This window comes from Thamnophis elegans, chromosome 4, assembly GCF_009769535.1.
Source record: "Thamnophis elegans isolate rThaEle1 chromosome 4, rThaEle1.pri, whole genome shotgun sequence".
NCBI classification, from domain to species: Eukaryota; Metazoa; Chordata; class Lepidosauria; order Squamata; family Colubridae; genus Thamnophis; species Thamnophis elegans.
Window position 1 is genome coordinate 92,227,534 of NC_045544.1, and position 19,027 is coordinate 92,246,560.

Consider the following 19,027-nt stretch of genomic DNA (forward strand, 5'->3'; position numbering starts at 1 on the left):
CAGAGAGGGCTCCGTGTGCCACCTGTTGCACGTGTGCCATAAGTTCACCATCATGAACTTATGTGGTAGCTGTAGTTCTCAACAGTATCTTTCTAATCCTAATGCTTTCTTCACACTTGTTAATACTTCACTAAAACAATTTATATAGGAAGCAGTATGTTTTATTGGATTTTTTTTCATAAAATGAACTTCACACACTGTGAGGTTATATGCCACAACCAGTCTTTTGAGGACTCTGTTAGCCATACCATTACACTCAACTGAAATTGGTAGCCCACTGAGATTTTCATAATATGGACTTTGATACATGCCTCTCTGAAGGCCACAATACTGATCAAGGATCATCCTATCCAAAATAAGGAAAAAACCAAGCAGCAGTGGGCAGTAAGCTAATTTCATAATGTTCATTTAATAGTTGTACCACGCCAGTTTCAAAATTAAATGCCTAGCACCTCATTAAATAAACTGAAATTATAGTGTTTTTTTTTACTAACTTTAAAAAGAAAACACTTTACAAAAGAAAATGATTTTAAAAAATCTACTCAATGCTTTAGAGAATGTACACTACGCAGAAAGAGGTATGTTGCTGTTTGCAAATATTCTCAATACTAAAAATATCTATATACACGGGTCTGATTCTTCTTTAAGAACTTCTCTGCTATTATTTGGCTTTAATCAATAAAATGACCAAGGACAACGGATGGTGAAGTTGCATTCTGCATGCAATTTGGATATTCACAGTAGGCTGAAATTCCAACGCATCCTTTCATTTTAATGAATGATTATGCCTTTGTCCTAGTGTGATTAGGTTCTTTTCAACTTCAATATGGCTCTTTGTTGATAAAATGTCACCAATTATTTTACCCTTTTAAAGGAGTTGTCAATTATCGTCATAGTGGGACAATTTCAACTCCTCATGCATCAAGATGTTTTTTCATGCTTCACCCTGAGCTTGTATTTGGTGCTTTAAAGGAGCAAGATGACTGAATAAGCTGACACACTTATTGGTCCTCATTTAACAGCTTTTTCACTAAAAAGTAGAGTTCAAGAAATCAAGAAGTTCTGCTCGGTTCCGATCTCGCTGAAAAAAAAGAGAGCAGTCATTAAAACCTAATTTTAAGTGATCAAAAATACATTTTGCAAATAATTTTCAAAGACTATTCCCAATAAATAGTATCCCCATTAACTATTTTCAAATTATTCTGCTGCCCAGTTATTCATAGGTACAAAGCTAAGTTTTAACTGCTGCATGTAAGGAATAAATTAAGCTAAGAAATTTTAATAGATACTATGACTTTGGATAGGGTAGCAAGGGCAAATGAATATTCCTAAAATTGTATGCACTTACATAATGTTGCAGATTAAAAACTAGAAATGATATACAACCAGCATACATTTAATAATGAATAGTATATTTTATCTCATCTCCTAACGAAGGAGGGAAACTGAATTTGTGCCAAGGACTAGTTTCTCTTATTCCACAAACTTCTGTGAGCCTTAGGGCATTTTCAACAGAGGGTGAACTTGACTCTTGAACAAGGTGAGCTTGAACAAGGTGAGCTTGACTCTTGAACAAGGACCTCTCTGCCCCCTCTTCCTAGGAAGGAGAATGACTATTCTCTACCGTTTCTTCTGCAAAAACACCTCCATTTCTGTTCTTCTGCACAGAATAATGACAAGAAATACCACTCTGGAAGGCATGGAGTTCCTCTGGGGGAACCTTCTATAGACACAAAATAATGAGGTCTCCAGACAACCCTGCCAGAACTTCTGTAGCAGTGGTGGGTTCCGGATCCTGTTCCAACCGGTATGGTTGGAATGGGCCCAGCGGTGTCCAGATGGACGTGCGCAGTGCGCGCATGCATTAGTGACTCTGCGATGCTCCAGCTGTTCAGCAGAGCGTCACGCAGGCGCTGTATGCACCATGCACGTAAGCCTGAAGACTTAAAAGACCGGTAAGGAGCTTGGGTGGACGGGTGTGCCCTCCGGAGCACTGTACCAGAATGGTATCTGGTGCTCTGGGCAGGCTCCGGTACACCCGTACAGCCTGCAACCCACCACTGTTCTGTAGGTCTGTTCAGTTCTTTTCATGTGGAGTTTCAGCAGCAAGACAGTTAAAGTACTCTTTTCCTTGCCCCCTCTACCTTCCTTCTAGTCACAAGCACTTATAGCTATATATGAGAGGGAGGAACAACTGTGGGAACGGCATAGTTAAGAGTGTAAGAGATATTCTAAATAAACATTTCTTGCAATTTTTAATAATCTAAGGTAATAAAAATAGATATGACGGTTCACAAGTAAAACAATTAAGAAAGGACATAGGGTTAATGTAGCTAAAGTTGACCAATTCCATGATACAATCGTGAGAAGACTAGTTTTCTCATTTCCATTGTGTTCCTTTATTTTGTTCTAACAGGAGATTTACAAATCACATTCCATATCTCACTGCTCATAAACAGATATTTCAGTAATAAGTAATGGACTTGTGTTGCTGCCTTTCCTGATACTTTTTGATTCAAATTTTGGTGAATTTGTAAACATTTTGTAAATGTATGTGTGTCTGAAGGTTAGAAATAGTTTTTTTTTTTTAATTTATAAGAAAATATATTCGAACATATTAGATGGAACATATAACAAACACATATAAGAAATTATCTATATTTCAGGATAATTACTGAACACCCTAAATGCTAATGCATTATAAATGCAGGTAACACCATTTTTAAACATTTTTAAGTGTTTAAAATTTTTAAACATTAAATATATCGATGTGAAATATGTTTTTCATATTCAGAAATACCTCTTTATCCTTTTTACTCTTCTTTATTTTCATCTTTATTTTCTTTCCTGTGATCATACTGTAGTTATGGTTCTTCTTTTTATCTTTGAGATACTAAAACAATACAATATTGTGGTCTATAAATAAAATGTACATTTTAAATTACATCAGTAAGGACTTATAAACCATTTTAATGTCACAACAATCACAAGAAAGTGTGAATTTGTGCTGAATAAAACTTTATTAAAAGAACAAGAAACCAAAGCTACCCTATGTTCCCCAACGAAAGAATACTGTTCCCAAGGAAACAACTTAAAAAAGAGGAAAAAGAATTCCCCCCCCCCCACAGGAACAGGATCCTCCTGCTATATATGTTGTTTAGTTGCTTGACCTTAGTTAAATTTCAAATAAATTTGAGAAATGGAACGTAAATCATATTAAGCAGTAAGGATGGACTCTCGCTCATCTATCTATATCTATCATCTATATCTGTCTGTCTGTCTCTTTCTCTCTCTCTCTCTCTCTCTCACCTCTCTCTCTCACTCTCTCTATATTTAATTTGTATCTCTCTCTCTATTCTATAATCTTTATCTATATTTATCTGTGGCTTTGTTAGCTAAAGTAATGGTATTTATAGGACCATGACTTTTCTTGAAAGAATGAAACTGTAACAAAAAGGCACTATTTTACTAAAAAGTATATTATAGCTTTCCCCCTCTATTTTCTTTGGATTGGATAAAGCCAAGAGTCCCAACCTACATGTTCACTAAGTAGACATGGCCCTATGGGCAAACCGGAAGTTCAGGAACGGACTTCTGGTTTGCTTGTAGGACCGGTTTAAGCCCTCTGGAGCCTTCAGGGGCCTTCCAGAGGTTTCCCTGAAGGCTCCTGAGGACAAAAAACGACCCTATGAGCAAACCGGAAGTCCCGTGCCCTGACAAATGGCTCTGCGTGCCACCTGTGGCACGCGTGCCATAGGTTCACCATCCCAGGTCTAGACATTATACTCTTGTCTTCCTGATGTTAATCTGATTTATTTCTGACACTCTGGTGGTATGTTTAGAGTGTCAATTTTGGATTTATAAAATCAGGTTGAAATGTCTACTTTAGAAGTTCACTGAAGGACTTTGTGTCAATCATTATCGAGTGTCTAACTTCCTAAACTGCTAATTAGTTTTGAAGGCTAAAAGGGGATGTGTTAGAGATTCAAATATGCCATCTTTGATTACTTGGAGAAATATGCCAGAAAAGAAAATATAAGGAAACAAAAGAAGAAAAGATAACCACGAAGTAGCATAATAGTAAGATACAATCTGAAAATTACAGGAAAGAGTTAATCAAAGTCATTCCATTAACTTTTCACAGACTGTCTAATTCTGAGAAGAGGAAAAACACACTTTGTATTAAGTTTTTGCACTTACTTTAGAAAGCTGTACAGGACTTGATTTCTCTTTCTTTCTCTTCTTTTCTTTCTTTTTTTTCATCTTCTCTTTTTTTCTTTTCTGATAAAAAAGAGATACCTGAAAATTTGATTATGTGTCATTGTGTCATTTTATTACTCTTTGCAAGCACAATATAGATTTTTTCCCCTTGACAATCTGTCCCTAACCTGATCCTTCAGCTCTTCAAACATGGCATCTCTTATCACTCAACTGAATCCATCCACCTTACTGCTGGTGGCACTCTTCTCTTTCCTTTGACTTTTCCCAGCATCAGTCTTCTCCAGAGAAATGGGTCTCTGCATACTGTCTGACATAGGATAATCTGAGCCTGTTCATCTGTGCCTTGAGTGGAAACTCTGGGTTGATTTCTTCAATAATCCATTTGCTTTCTTGGTTGTCCATAATATTCTCAGTAGTCTTCTCAAACACTAGCACTAAGACTCTTCAAATGCTGCTTCTTCAAAGTCCAACTTTTACTTCCATAGAGAATATCATTGCTTATGGTTTTCTTGGTAAAAATATAGGAGTGATTTTCCACTGCCTTCTCCTATGTTGTACGAGTTGATTTCTTTTCTATTGTCATGAAAGTGATAATCTGCCCCTAGCATCTTTTTTTTTAGATTGCTGCTCCTCAATGTAGGTGCTTGCTTTTTTTACCTGGGCAGCCTTTCAGGCTTTGAGTGACTCTACTGTACTCAAGGCAGAAGCTCCCAAGGTTTGTGGCTAAACCTTCAGGAATACCCCCTACCATGATGAAGCAGCACATCAGGACGTGGGTGGGGAGGAACCTGACAATTACCCTGGCCCAAAATCTAGGTGCCTATCACCATCTTGCATCAATTTAGATCTTTTCCTCAATTAAAGAAAAAAAAGGCAACTTGACTATGAGAATAATATTGTTAATATAAAGTTTATATTAGAAAGGGACCATGGAAAACTCAAACATATTCACATAAGTTCTATGAATTAATAAATCAATGTTCTCATCCTATCAAGGCAGCATAGGGTATGGTGGTTAAAATCTCCCAAGGAGATTCAAATCGACACTCAATCAAAAGTCATACTACATGATTTATCAAATATTTGGCAGTTACCTTGGAAATCTTCTTGTTCAACCTACAGCCTAGGCCATGAATCCTCAAGACTATTCCAGATAAATAGCTGTCCAACCTTTCTTTGAAAACCTTGAGGGATAGAACACTCCTGGATTCCAGGAGTCAGGTGATCAGGAAATTCCTTATTTCCAGTTTGAATCGCCAACATATTTATTCCAAACTAGTAAAACTTCCACTCACTGATTCTTGACCCACCTTCAGGCACTAAGAAGAATAAATTCACATTCTCCTTCCTGTGACAGCCTTCAAGTATCATGTCTTCCTGTAGACCTCCCTCCTCCAAGCTTAAATTAAAGCTCTCTTCCATTCTTCCCAGTCTTTGCAAGGCGCATGGCTTCCTGTAGATGGTTCACCTTTTTATGACGATAATGTTCACATCTAGAATCTTTCATTCCTTCTTTAGGCTAAAACCTTTAGTTGAATTTATTGATGGAAACATAATCTTTACTCCAAATGGTTTTGCTTTCCTGCCTAGTTTCTTATAGTCCCTTGATATTTGTCCCAGGCTCCTTCTGGCATTGAGATTTGTTTCAAAATGAGAAAGAACAAAGGGTAAGTGGCTTTGAACCAGTCAGCCCAACCTGCTTCACAGGATTGTTGTTATGGAAAAAAAATAGAAGAGAACAATACGCATGTTACCTTTACCTTCTGAACAAAAATAATATAAATTTAACCAAAAAAATGAACTGGGGGAATGGGGTTCTTAAATCTCTCAGTCTATAAGAAATAATATGATAAGTTTGGTACTCAACATCTTCCCAAACTCTTTTAACTGTGACCCAGGGATTAAAGATAACCTTTTTATGATATTCATATGGAGCTTCCTTTGTCTCTCATGATACATTGTATCAAGAAACTCTGTTCTAGAGGCATTGCCAAGTACACGGTCAATGCTGGATGCTTATTACAAAAGGCACACAACTCATATATGTGAATACTTCAGTCGACGTAATTGGGATACTGACTGAATACTGAGATACTGTTTCCATATGTACTTATGCAAGTACATCACTGAGTCAATTGAAAAGCAAATAACCATTATAAGACCAATAGCTATAGCAGTAGCAATAGCACCTAGACTTACCTACTGCTTTATAGTGCTTTTATAGCACTCTCTAAGTGGCTTACAGAGACAGCATATTGTCCCCAACAATCTGGATCCTCATTTTACCAACCTTGGAAGGATGAAAGGCTGAGTCAATCTTGAACCAGTCTGGATTGAACTCCTGGCAGTGGACAGTGTTAGCCTGCAATAATGCATTCTAACCACTCTGCCACCAGGGCTCAAAGTGACCAAAGTGATAATTTACCGCTATTGGGGAAAACTCATGTTGCCAATATATGTTAAGAGGCAGTTGCTCTAAAGCAGCATGATTAATACTTGAGTGCAAAAGTAGAAACGATAATTTTGATATAATTAATAGGGACATAACAGCTTTTCCTTTATGTGAATCATGTGTACATGACAGTACTGTTCATTTCACTGCTGTATTTTTACTTAATATTTTTAGTAATTTTAGTTTTACCTTTTTGTTGTTTTTTTCCTTTTTCCTCTTCTTAGCTTTTACTTTTGAAGAATCTAAGCATTAAAATTTAACAAATGCATATTAAGACTCAAACAACATTAAATAGATTTTTGTCACTAAAATTGAGATTCAAAATTTCCAGGAATTTTATTATTTGGATATTAAGACATAGGTACTTGCGCCAGGAGTGGGGAGATCCCGATTCAAATCCTTACTCTAGTTAGTGTAGAAACTTAATTGCTGAAATTTAGCCAGCCATTAAGTTTACCCTACCTCATATATTTCTTCTTATGGTAAAGAATTATTGAAGGAAGTATTATGCACATTGCCCCAAGCTCCTGAAGGGGAGACATGATGTAAATTAAAACAAGAACTTTAGTATATTCTGTGATATGTGAAGGAGTGGGCTACATATACAGATATTCCCCCCAACTAGCTAAAGAATGACATATTACTATGAAATTCACTCTCATAATAATTTGTGGAAACTGTTTCACCCAATTAAAAGTAATTACTATCTTAGGGTAATGGATTGGATTATTGGTCCCCAAGGGTATAATCTTGGACAATGCTGCTTATGTCACTGATGGTTAGGTCAGAGTTCTCCAACTCTTCCGGGTTGATGAGCCCAGAGCAGGGAGAGGAGGAGAGGATGATTTTGTGGGAGGGGCAAGTGCATGCACACATGAGTGCCCATGACATTCATGGCAATGCTCGCGCAAATGGGGCCACAAGCACCTATGAGGCTTGTGCGAGGAGCCATGAGTGTTTGGGACGACGCTCACGCAAGTGGGGCCATAGTTTTCATGCGGCCTGGTGGCGATTATCCAACGGCCTGGGTAGTGGGCTGTGAACCACAGGATGGGGGCCCCTGGGTTAGGTGGTATTTCCCCCTAAAGTCCATTTGAAATGAATGGTCACTGTTAGTTGCAATGCCAGATGAATTATATAAACCTACCACATTACTTGATTTTCTTTTTTTTATGTATATAAAAAGTTTTTATTTTTAGACAAACATAGACAAACAAAACATAAAACCATCTTTCATTACATACAGTGTGTTGATTGGTTACAAGGTTTTTGTGCATTCTTTCCATAGTCATCACTTGCAAGTTATATGAATCACATAATATCAAATCGAATATGTTTGTATACATTATTATCATTATACCTCATTTATTTGACTATCACTATTATTCCTTCATTTTAAACAAGATATACTAAATATTGGGTTCATTTATATTATAACAATTCATTACATCATCTTCAATCTATCCAATTATAATATATCTTTATGTTATATTCAGTATCATTCTATTATTCTTGTATTAATAACATTCTCTAATATCTTTTATTTCCATGTTTTTTTAATCTAACCATTAATAAAACAAATCCCATATCTTGTAAAATTGTTTTATCTTCTTGTTCTCTAATTTCAAATGTCAATTTACTCATTTCAGCACATTCCATTATTCTATGAATAACTTCCTCCTGCATTGGTATTTCCTCATTTTTTTCCAACCAGGTGTGGATTTTAGTCCAATATTCCTCATCGTAGTCTTCACTTACAATTGATATAGAATCTCATATCATCAATCTAATATATAGGTATAAAATTATTATCATTATGAAACATTTATTTGACTATAACTATTATTACTTCCTTTTATGTGAAATATTCTAAATTTAGAATAAAATTATATTATGGCATTTCATGACATCATCCTAAAACCATCCAGTAATATTACCTCTTTATATTGTATACTACATGAAATTGTTTACCTTTGGTTACAAAACATTTGTGCGTCTTCCCCAGTGTCTTCACTTACAATTTATATAAAAGTTCATATTATCAATCTAGTGTGTGTGTGTGTGTGTGTATGTATATGTATGTATATGTATGTATGTGTGTATATGTATGTGTGTGTGTGTATATATATATATATATATGCATTATTATCATTGTTAATCATTTATTTGACTATAACTATTGTTACTTCATTTTATGCGTAATATTCTAAATTTAAATGTTTTTATTATAGCATTTCATTACATCATCCTGTATCCTTCCAGTAGTAGTGCAATCTTATGTCTCATGCCATTTGCAGCATTTGTGTTCTAATTGCTTTCTTGGTAGATCTTATATGGACAACTCTTGGCAACTTGTTTTCCATTGCATATCTTGTAAAGACTTGAGACTCCTCGTCTGTTCCTTCCATAAACTTTCCTTTGGTTGTCACCGATGCTTTTGCCAAAATTTCTATTATTACTTCTGCCAAATTTTCTCCTTTTTCTTCTTCTATATTCTGGAATCTGAGGTAAAATTCTAATCTGTCAATCTCCCATTCCAATATTCCACTCGTCTTTTCCATCTATGCTCAATCTGCTGTCAATATCATCAATTTTCTTAATTTTTTTGTTAATCTTTTTCTTTAATTTTTTGAAATCTGTCCTCATATTTCATCATCATTTGATACGTATTCTCAATTTTTCATCTATTTTTTCTGTTCTTTGTTCAATATTCTCCATTCTCTTTTCAATGCTCTCTGTTCTTACTTGTATTTTTTGAATTTCTTGCATAATCATCTGTAATGTCACTTCCTTTTCTTTTCCGTGCTGCAACATTCCTCCAGATAGTAAACACTGCCACTATATAGAATAAAGCTTTTTTATTAAGTTCCAAACAAATTCACCGCAATCTTCTCTCTTTCAAGTCAAGGCTTTCTTTTCACTCCAGTCCAGCTACTGATAGTACCCCAGAGGAGCACCTGTATAAACAATCCATGCTCCTCTCGCTATCATTTTCAATAAACAAACTCAAAGACCTTGAAATGTAGATTAAATGTTCAAAGAAAGAAAAGAAAAGCAATGTTTCCAAGCCTCCAAGTGGCAGTGTTATTTCTTTTCTTCTACTTTTACTCCCCTCTTTATATTCCAGGTTTAAGGAGGAAAAAAAGTTCTTAAAGAGAAAATGCAACAGAGCATTGAAAAAGAAAAAAAGTCTTAATCTATAGGTATTAAAAAAGGAAAAATAGAAGAAGAAAAAAACCCAGTCCGGTTTAAAAAGTAAGAAGCGTTTGTAAGAATTCCATCAATAAAAGGATTAAAAAAAAAAAAACAACCACACACACTAAGTTTGACTCAGGCTTAATCTCGCCGCTTAATCTCTTCTGTCTTCAACTTTAACTTTACTTTTGATCTTTTTGGGTGTTCGCTTCTCTAATAATAAAATTTATCTCACCAATTCGACACACTTTTTCTCCCATTTTGCTTCCGTTCTGGAGCTATCCCAACTTTCAGCAGCTTCAATGGTTGCTTCTCTATGGCCGGAAAAAAGGGCTTCTCCTGGATCGACCGGGGACTTTGCGATGCCCCTGGTATTGGCAAGATGTGCCCTTCTCTATCACCGTGTCTACGGGAGTTTAGGTCCACAATGACCATCCAGTGGCAGAGATATCGACGGCGATCCTGGAGTTCCAAGATGGCACATTGTATCGTCACGACGTCAGCTCTGCCTCCCCACATTACTTGATTTTCTGTACAGTACTTACCAGTACACTTCAATATATTGGCATTATTTCATTGAAACAAATATTTATATTTCATTTTTAATGACTAAGGGAATGGTCATTAAGCGAAATATCATAACTACATGGCTAAGAAACAGCAATTCTGGCAATCCCAATTGGTGTCATTGAGTGAATCCCATATGGTCATTAGGCAAGGGCCCACCGAGCCATTCTTGGAAGAAAGTAAAGAATTACTGCAACTCCGTTCACCCACTTATCTTCCCCCAAGCTTTTCCATTTGGTTGCCTGACTTTGCGCTGCTGTCTTGCCTGCTGTTGTGATTGCCATACTGTTTAGCACTACTAGCTGGGTCTTCTTTTCTAATGCCTTCTTTCACATGCTTGCTCGTCCTTTTTTTCTTTTGCTGGCGTTGTGTGTTAGCCAGAACCTTCTTTCATGCTCGCTTTCTTTTGCACTAGCAGAAGATCCCAGCACTTAGTAGTGTACTATGCACCCCATGCCCCAAGAGTAGCTCTCATCTAGAACTCTGTAGGATATGTTCACAATGTCTACTCTGTGCGCAGCCAAGGTGGTGAACCCAGCAGACGAGTGGCAAGCAAGGATTACAGTCAGTTAGAGATGTGTTCATGTGTGGCAACAGCAGGATGGGTGGACCTAAATATTATTCAAGTATGGCCATGGGGGGCACTGCATTAGCCAGGGCTTTGAAGAACAGTCGTAAGTTCATGTTTTCAGTACCATCATAACTTCCATCAGTGGTTAAATGAATGGACGTTTCTGGAGGACCACCTATATTTACTCCTGCTAGGTCAATAATTGTTATTGGCTATATAACATCTAAAGGCAGCATCTACAAAATGAATTTCATAACTGTAACAAAACATTCTTACCTCTGCTACTTGAACTGCTTCTGCTTTGTGAGGCAGAAGACCTGGAAGAAGACCTTGAAGACGAGGATGTAGAAGAATTAGAAGATGTAGAGGAAGAGATGGAGGATGATCTGCTTCTGCTTCGCTTCCGTTTCCTTTTACTTTCCTCTAAAGAAATAAAAAGGACAGAAAGAGTGAGTAGGGTTTCCCTTTTCATATGCTGAGTAGCATTAGTGTTAGATTCTCCTTTAAATGGTTGTCAACTATTGTTAGTACTGAATGACTGAAACATACATTAAGTAATAGTTAAATAAAAAATAAGCAAATAAATATATGGATCTATTTAGTACATTCTGCCTTTTTCCATCTAGAATGCAAGCACAGAATGATTGATATACAATATATCTAGATCCCATTTTTTTAAAAAAATGTGTTATTATACTTTAATTACTCATTAATTATAGGCAACACATGGTGCATTAAAACTTTAAAACAAATCAAAGGAAAACAGTAACACCAATGTTAAAAGCAATATTACTACCTTATCTGAACCAGACCAAGTTAGATTCAGCAAGACAAGTACTTCCAGACAATAATTGTCTGGCAAACATCAATATTACTTCATCTTTACAAAGTTTTACATTTAAAATAAATTAAGCTTATTTTTGAATGTCAAAGGTTTGAAAATAGAAAATGGGAAAAATATCAATTTTGGTATGTTTTTTTTTAAATAAAAAGTTCCATCTGTAGTGTTTAGCTTGTACCAGAATCAAAAGTCTAATATATTTATTGACACTACTATTACAGGGCCAATAATCATTCTTACCTCTGACTTTTGTTTTCTCTTGTGATGTTGCACACCGCATCTCATCTATTGCTTCATGGTGGTCATCCATATCTGTGAGATATTATATAAATCATATAATCACAGAGTTGCAAATATTATTTTTCCTAAAGAAATGTAAATGACCTGTTAACTTTCACTGCCTATTTCTAATACCAATACCAATACCGAATTATGATCTGCAGAACTTCCTTAAAAGAGTTTCAACATAACACTTGTAGGAAGCATTAAATTATTATGTAACAACACTAATTATTCTAACAGACCATCAATGCACTTGCTTGTGGTCCTAACTCCTCGCTGCTTTAAATTTATGACTATCCTTTTATAATACAGTAAATCAGAAGCTAGTTACATTTTAGGCATACACAAATTGATTAATTTACAATTCAGTGTGTCATGAGAACTCAAAAAATTGGTATTTGAAGATGCAGATGTTAAAACACTTGTAACCAAACGACATGCTGCATGTGATGATGGTTTTTTTTCTTTTTTGTGTTTTTCCCCTTTTTTTCTTTTTCTTTTTTTAACCCTAGGTTATTGTGGCGTCTATTAAATATATAACAGAGAGATATGGGGTGTGTGTATGGGGGGAAATGTAGTAGGGATGGATTGCTACAGGCAGGGGAGTAAGAAACAATACGAAACCAAAAACTATTAAATGAAACAACGAATGTATAAGAATGATAAAGGTTAAAGCACCTGTAATCAAATGACATACTGTATGGGATGATGGGTTTGTGTGTGGGGTTTTTTTTTTTGTTTTTTTTTTCTTTTCCCTCTGCCTTTCTTTTTCTATTGTTATGTGATTATGTTGTCTAAAAAATAATATATATATATATATATATATATATATATATATATATATATATATATATATATATATATATATATATATATATATAACTAATATAATATAATTCTTCAAAGTGATGAGCAACTTTATAAGTTTCTTTATAGGATAAATCTGCTATCATAATAAAATATGCAATTTAAGAAGGCTTCTGAAAAGTGGCTTCATATTGCATAAGGCGATTTGGAATGAATCTTTAATACAGAGTTTACTGTGAAAAATTCACAGTAACACAAATTAAATAGCCCTTAATATATACTTCAGTCCCAATTTTTGGAAGTTATACTGCACATAAGGCATATACTTATAGATTAACTCTACAACTTTTACCAGATGTACATTGGTTGTCTATACTTAACATGTTTTATCTCACAATGGTTTTGTTATACTGTTTATGTTCACAAATCAAAAGTGGTTGAAATTACATGAGATCAAACCATAACTAATCAATCACATTAATGAATTGAGTTCTGGGAACTTATTTTGAATAGTAATTTCAAGTACCTCCAATAGCGATATCAATCTATTATAGCAAATCAAAACAGAAGTATCAAGAACTCTAAGCCTATTCCTTAAGGGCGAAGACATAAAGGCTCCACAGATATAAAGGCTCCATTAATAAAGTGTTGCCTTTAGTCTTATTTGATGAATTAATTAATTAATCAATCAATCAATACATATGCTACCATATGAACATTTTGTATTACATTTTATGAAGAATCACCTATAGAAATGTTCAGTTAAACATTAAATAAGATAAAGATCTATTATACAAAAATGATTTTGTCAGGATTGAAATTAGAAAATTCACTAAGCAATAAATTAACCAATTTTAGTTGAACAGCTTAGAAACCCAGTTTGTATATGTCATTATGCTTCACTGTGTCATGTGAAGGCAGAAAATGATGCAGCAAACCCCAATATATAAAAGCACCAAATATTTTTCTAAATCTCTTTTAGGTATTATGAATCTCCGCTGTTTTTCCTTTTTTTTCTTTTAAAGGAAAAAAATATTCCCAGTGCAGGTCCATGGAAATGTCGACTATCCTTTATTTATCAAAAGAGAAACCACGACTGTAATCGCTCTCTCTTCGATTACAAGCTACATGCAAATATCAGTGTGGTCGTGGCAAACGCGGCGAATTCGTTTCACCCGGGGCGTCTCTAAAGGCTCCGGGTTACAGGAGACGCTTGTGCGATCTCTCTCTTCCCACCCCAGGCCCCCACCCAGACGTTTTTTTCCCTCGCAACCTCACAACCAGAGTCTCTCGGGTTTATTTGCACTCTCGTCGCCGTTTCAATCAGGAAGGCGGTGCTCGTAATACTTAGGATTAGGGTTGCGAAGGATGCATTACGCGTCTCCAGAACTAGGCAACAGCACCGAGAGTCGCATGAACTTAGTCCAGCAACCCAGAGAAGCCTACCTACAAGTTCACCTCCGGCTACTTTCAGGAGGGGGTTTCTAGCAGGCAGCGGAAGCGAACGCAGCGGCGATTTACGGAAAACAGCCGCTGCGGCCCAGTGATCTCCAGGAACCCGGAACCACAATGTTGAGCTCTGCCGCTTGTCGGGACTAGGCCGGCGCCCACATCCCGGAAATGATTGTAAGCGAATACCATGTGGCTAAGCTTCCGACGCCTGTCGGCAGTTTCGAACGAAGCGCATAAGCAGAGAAGGGTGGGAGGCATTGGCGTTCGTCCTAAACCGCTTGGACTGCGCTTGAAGGAGCTGGCGAACCACAAACTCTTGTCGCTGCCCTTACCCACCTTTCAGGCTCGCTTATGAATAGTAGGGCTCAGTGTCTTATGAATTCAGGAAACTGCGTCTGAATAAGCCATAGTTAAGCCAGCAGTAAGTCAGGTACAATGGGATTCCAGGCCGGGTGTAGAGAAGCACTGCACTGCCATCTGTAGCAGGGTTTGGCATAAAAACTCGGTTCCATGTTTTAGCACAAGCTCTGCAAATAATCTTCAAATTCGTGACTACGCATGGTTTGAGATCTCCGATTTGCAATAAATGGATTCTAGAGAAAATAGTGCGGATCTGTATCTCGTAGGCACTAAAAATTAATGGTTGTTACTGAAAATTGATTGTTCTTGCAGGAAAAATGATCTAAATTGGGACAGTAGTTTCAAATGGGTTCCATTTAAAAATTGGAATAATGCATTAAATCTGTACTTTTGCATTGGGCTATGAAAAAAATATGGCTCTTATGAGGGATCTGGCTTGAAGGAACAATTGAAAATAATGAAATCTGAAGGCACCAGAAAATGTTTTCCCATTCTAAATAGTTAATTGAGTTTGGCTTCAAATGATGCAGAGAATAAAGAATATAAAGTAAATAGTAGAGACTTTTAGTATTTGGTTTAATTCAAAATTATTTTGTAAATATCTAATTGTCAACCAGAATGTAATAGACTGGAGGTATGCTGTTGCACTGAGAAGCAGTGGCACATCATTGAGACCTGAAGAACCAGGTTGGCTCAGATTGTCCTGGAGAAGATCTATCTGTGGTCATAAGAGTCAACATTGACGATGCCATAACATAACCATTTAAAGCTTTCTCAGTTATTAAACTGAAACAGTAACAGAGCATAATAATAACAAGATCAACTTTTGCTGGATGTTCATAATTCACGGAACTATTAACATGACATTTTAAATATATATTTTATTCATTTTCAGATTCCATTTTACAGTCACTTATATACTGGATATTTGCTATAAGAAAAGAAATAAAATAAAATAAAAAAGAAAACACAACTCATCATCATTCACAACCCCACCTGACACTTCCATCCTCCATACACCCCATCTTTCCCCTCCAACTTTCCTTTCCTCCCTCTAACACTCCCCTTCCCTACTTCCCTATCCCCTCAAACCTTCCTTTCTCCCCTTCCTCCTAGCATTCCCCTTACGCCCTCCTTACATTCCCCTTACTCCTTCCTTACTCCTCCCTCTTCTTTCCCTCTACCTCTCCCCTTGGTGTGTTCCTTTATTCAACTCTTATTGAGCTATAATATGATAAAAAATAAAGAAATAAAAAATGAAATAAACCAAGGAAAAAAAATATAAAGAAAGAAAAGAAAAAAAAGAAAGAACAACCGTATACAAGTGCATTCTTCTTCTTATTGAAACTATATGAGCTCCCACCCACCCACCCCCCATAAATCCCCATCCCTAGTCCCCCCGACTTCCCAGGGCCCACACCTGGCACTGCCCTCTGTTAAACCCCTTCTAAAGTATCTTATGATCGTATGAATTCAAAATAAAAGTAATATATATATATATAAATAGATAAAAAAGAAATTACAAATTATAAAAAGGAAAAGAAAAGAAAAAAAAAGAAAAAAAAGAAAAAAAGAGCTCTTTGTATTAAGCTCAGCCCCCCATCTTTATTTATGTTTAGACAGTATAAATCATTCTATATGTATTCTATTCTCGTCTCTTGCTTCTTTGTTATTTACCCCAACCTCCTATAGACTCTCCAGTTCATCTTCCTTAACCTTATTTTCAAATAAAAATTTACACAAATTTGTGCAAACATCAGTTTACAATCTAGCTCAAAATAATCTCACCAAGCTTTCCCTTCTAGTAAGATTTAAGCAGCGTGGATCTTTCCACATATAACATGACATTTTAAAAGTACAAAAAAATACAACAGTCTTTCAAAACTGTACAAAAAAACAGCTTGGTAGACCACAGAGCAACTTTCATCAGTTTGAAAGAATCCAGAGAACATAAAAGTGTTCACTCTAATGTTTTATAGTGGATATTCTCATAATTCCTCAAGATCAGTCAAATCTACCATTACTTTCAGAAAGAGTGTATCATCTTTGATGTAGGTGTTTTTTGCATTTTCCAACAAAGAGTGTGCAACAAACCGAGGACATCCAGAAGCCACATTCATTTCTCCTCTTGGCCTTTTGAAGCTGAAGCTGTTAGGATCAGCTTTGAAAGTTTCACATATATGTTTTTTCTTTCCACTTTGATCCAAAAGCATAAGTGTAACCTTTTGTTTGAAAGGCCATGATAATAATGCATCAAATTCTCCTCTCATCACTACAAAATACAATGAAACATGAGTTCCCCATCCTGTGCCATCTCCATTTAAATATGCTCTGGCAGATAATCTATATCCACAGCGGCTGGTATAAAAAGGTTGACTAAATAAGGAGAAGCTGTGCCCTTCTATAGCTTCTTTCTTCTTAATTTTGTAGTCCATAATTTTCCAGATCAATTTTCCATTGTAACTTGCTCCTTCCAAAATCTTGAACCGTTCTTCGTTTTTGTTAAGTTGTGTCCCGTGCATTCTGAAGACAACATCTTGTTGGGTAGCCAAGTCTTCTAAAACAACTAGAGGAATAAAAGAGGTACATTTCAGGATTTGCTTTTTTGGCTTTTGGGGGGATGAGGGTAAGGGTGGGGTGAAGTGAGAATGACATAGAGACTTAGAAACCAGCATTTTCATTGCTTCAACATAAATGTTTCAAATTAATATCTCATTGTTTATATTAGTTATTAAAAATCCATCACACAATTTTCTGTATAAAAAATATTTGCTTTTTAAAGACCCAATCTACTCTATTGATTGAAACCACCTTTGTTCTTAAGATTGGAGTAAGTTATCTTGTAATTTTTAATTACATATCGATATGACTGCTCTGCAACTTAAAATTGGTTGTACCTGGAAAAAAATGCTTAAGTTGTAGAGTACAATCCCATATTTAACAAAAAGTAAATCGGTAAAGGTAAACTGAAATGCAACATTATCAAATTTTACTAAGCCAAAGTTTACTTAATTTTATTTACTGAGTAAGTTATATTGTGTTAGCCATCTGGAGTCACAGAAGCAAGATGAGTGGTCATATAAATTGTTTAAATGAAGAAAAATAAATAACTGGCGTTACCAGAAAATGGTAAACTCTGGGTTGAATATGCAGTGATTGGGTTCAAATAACAAATGGACCAAAGCAGTGTTTTCACTCTAGAGAAAACATGTTGAAAGCAGATGGTCAGTAGGCCATCAACTAGCCATGACAACTCAGAGTGGTTACAATTAGTGTTTCCACCACACGGAAGAATGTTCATGGGACATTAGGGAGTCTTTAGGAACTGAAAAATGATGTCATTATTACTAGCCTGTTGCAAAGGACACCAAGAAAAGAAGTGTTGCTCTTAGTCACAATTATTTGCGCCTATTTATTCTCTCTCTTTCTCTCCCTCCTCCCCGTCTCTCTCTCTCACTGGCACCCCTCTCACAAACACATATCCTACATAGAAATTGAGTGGGGATAGAGTAGGGTGTCTTCTTTTATTAGTTGCCTATCCCAAATTTCTACAGGAGCTGAAGGAAAATATCTAGCAGTTTTTCACAATACAAACCTGTTGATTAGGTTGGACTGATCCCAAACATGTGCATTTAAGTGAATTAGTATAAACTTAATTGATATACACATTATTGTAAAGAAAGATGGCACAACCCATTTTGGCTTTGATTTAAGATGCACAAAAGTGGATCCCTCATCTACAGACAGATGAATATTACACAACCAGACAACAAAAACTGAAGGAATATTTCAAGAACTGGGAATTGTCTGACCAAAGCAAAACTTTGAGAAATGTTATCTGCATGATTCTCTTTTGACTTCTAATTGGGGTTGTCAACCGGATCTAAGAGAAAGTAAATCCAATAATACCTAGACGTTGTTCACATGATTCAAGAAGAGCAACTTTCTGCTTTAGGTTATCAATGGTGTCCAGTAGTGTTCTCGGGTCCAGTTTGCTTTGCTGCTGATATGTCTTTTGTACCAGCTGTCTTACTTGTGTTTCCAGGAAGGTATTTTTATCAATGTGAATGGCCAAAGTCTTCAGTTGCATTGTTGATGGGGGGTAAGAGGAGGAACACAATTTTAAAATAAAATGAAAATGCAGCAACTAGCATTATTTAATATCTTTATTAAACCTTCAATGGATCTGTTAGGAACAAAATTTCTTCATTTTGGAATTTTTCCAAATAATTTCTTTCGGCAGAAAAAAATTAGTCAACAACATTTTCCACGAACTTTG

At 35.9% G+C, this 19,027-nt stretch overlaps 2 protein-coding genes and 1 long non-coding RNA gene across 3 annotated transcripts in view; all 3 read right to left on the reverse strand.

Moving 5' to 3' along the window:
- Nucleotides 1-390: 390 nt before the first annotated feature.
- Nucleotides 391-6,443, reverse strand: LOC116508174. The gene is made up of 3 exons (XR_004255291.1): nt 4,201-6,443; nt 2,801-2,893; nt 391-1,081 (listed from the first exon to the last, which is right to left on the reverse strand). It is a non-coding gene; the product is annotated as an uncharacterized LOC116508174 (long non-coding RNA).
- Nucleotides 6,444-6,550: 107 nt separating this feature from the next.
- LOC116506917 (putative uncharacterized protein DDB_G0271974) lies at nt 6,551-14,530 on the reverse strand. The gene is made up of 4 exons (XM_032214805.1): nt 14,383-14,530; nt 12,088-12,159; nt 11,283-11,429; nt 6,551-6,915 (listed from the first exon to the last, which is right to left on the reverse strand). Exons 2-4 carry the CDS (start codon nt 12,155-12,157, stop codon nt 6,812-6,814), a joined length of 321 nt encoding a protein of 106 aa, XP_032070696.1. The 5' UTR covers nt 12,158-12,159; nt 14,383-14,530; the 3' UTR covers nt 6,551-6,811.
- A 1,990-nt stretch (nt 14,531-16,520) lies between these two features.
- Nucleotides 16,521-19,027, reverse strand: part of TRAF5 (TNF receptor associated factor 5) — a 32,540-nt gene continuing 30,033 nt past the window's right edge. The window contains exons 10-11 of the mRNA XM_032215007.1: nt 18,658-18,826; nt 16,521-17,314 (exon numbers count right to left, since the gene is read on the reverse strand). Of these exons, the coding sequence (XP_032070898.1) occupies nt 16,737-17,314; nt 18,658-18,826 (747 nt within the window). The 3' untranslated portion in view covers nt 16,521-16,736. The remainder of the gene's footprint in view (nt 17,315-18,657; nt 18,827-19,027) is intronic.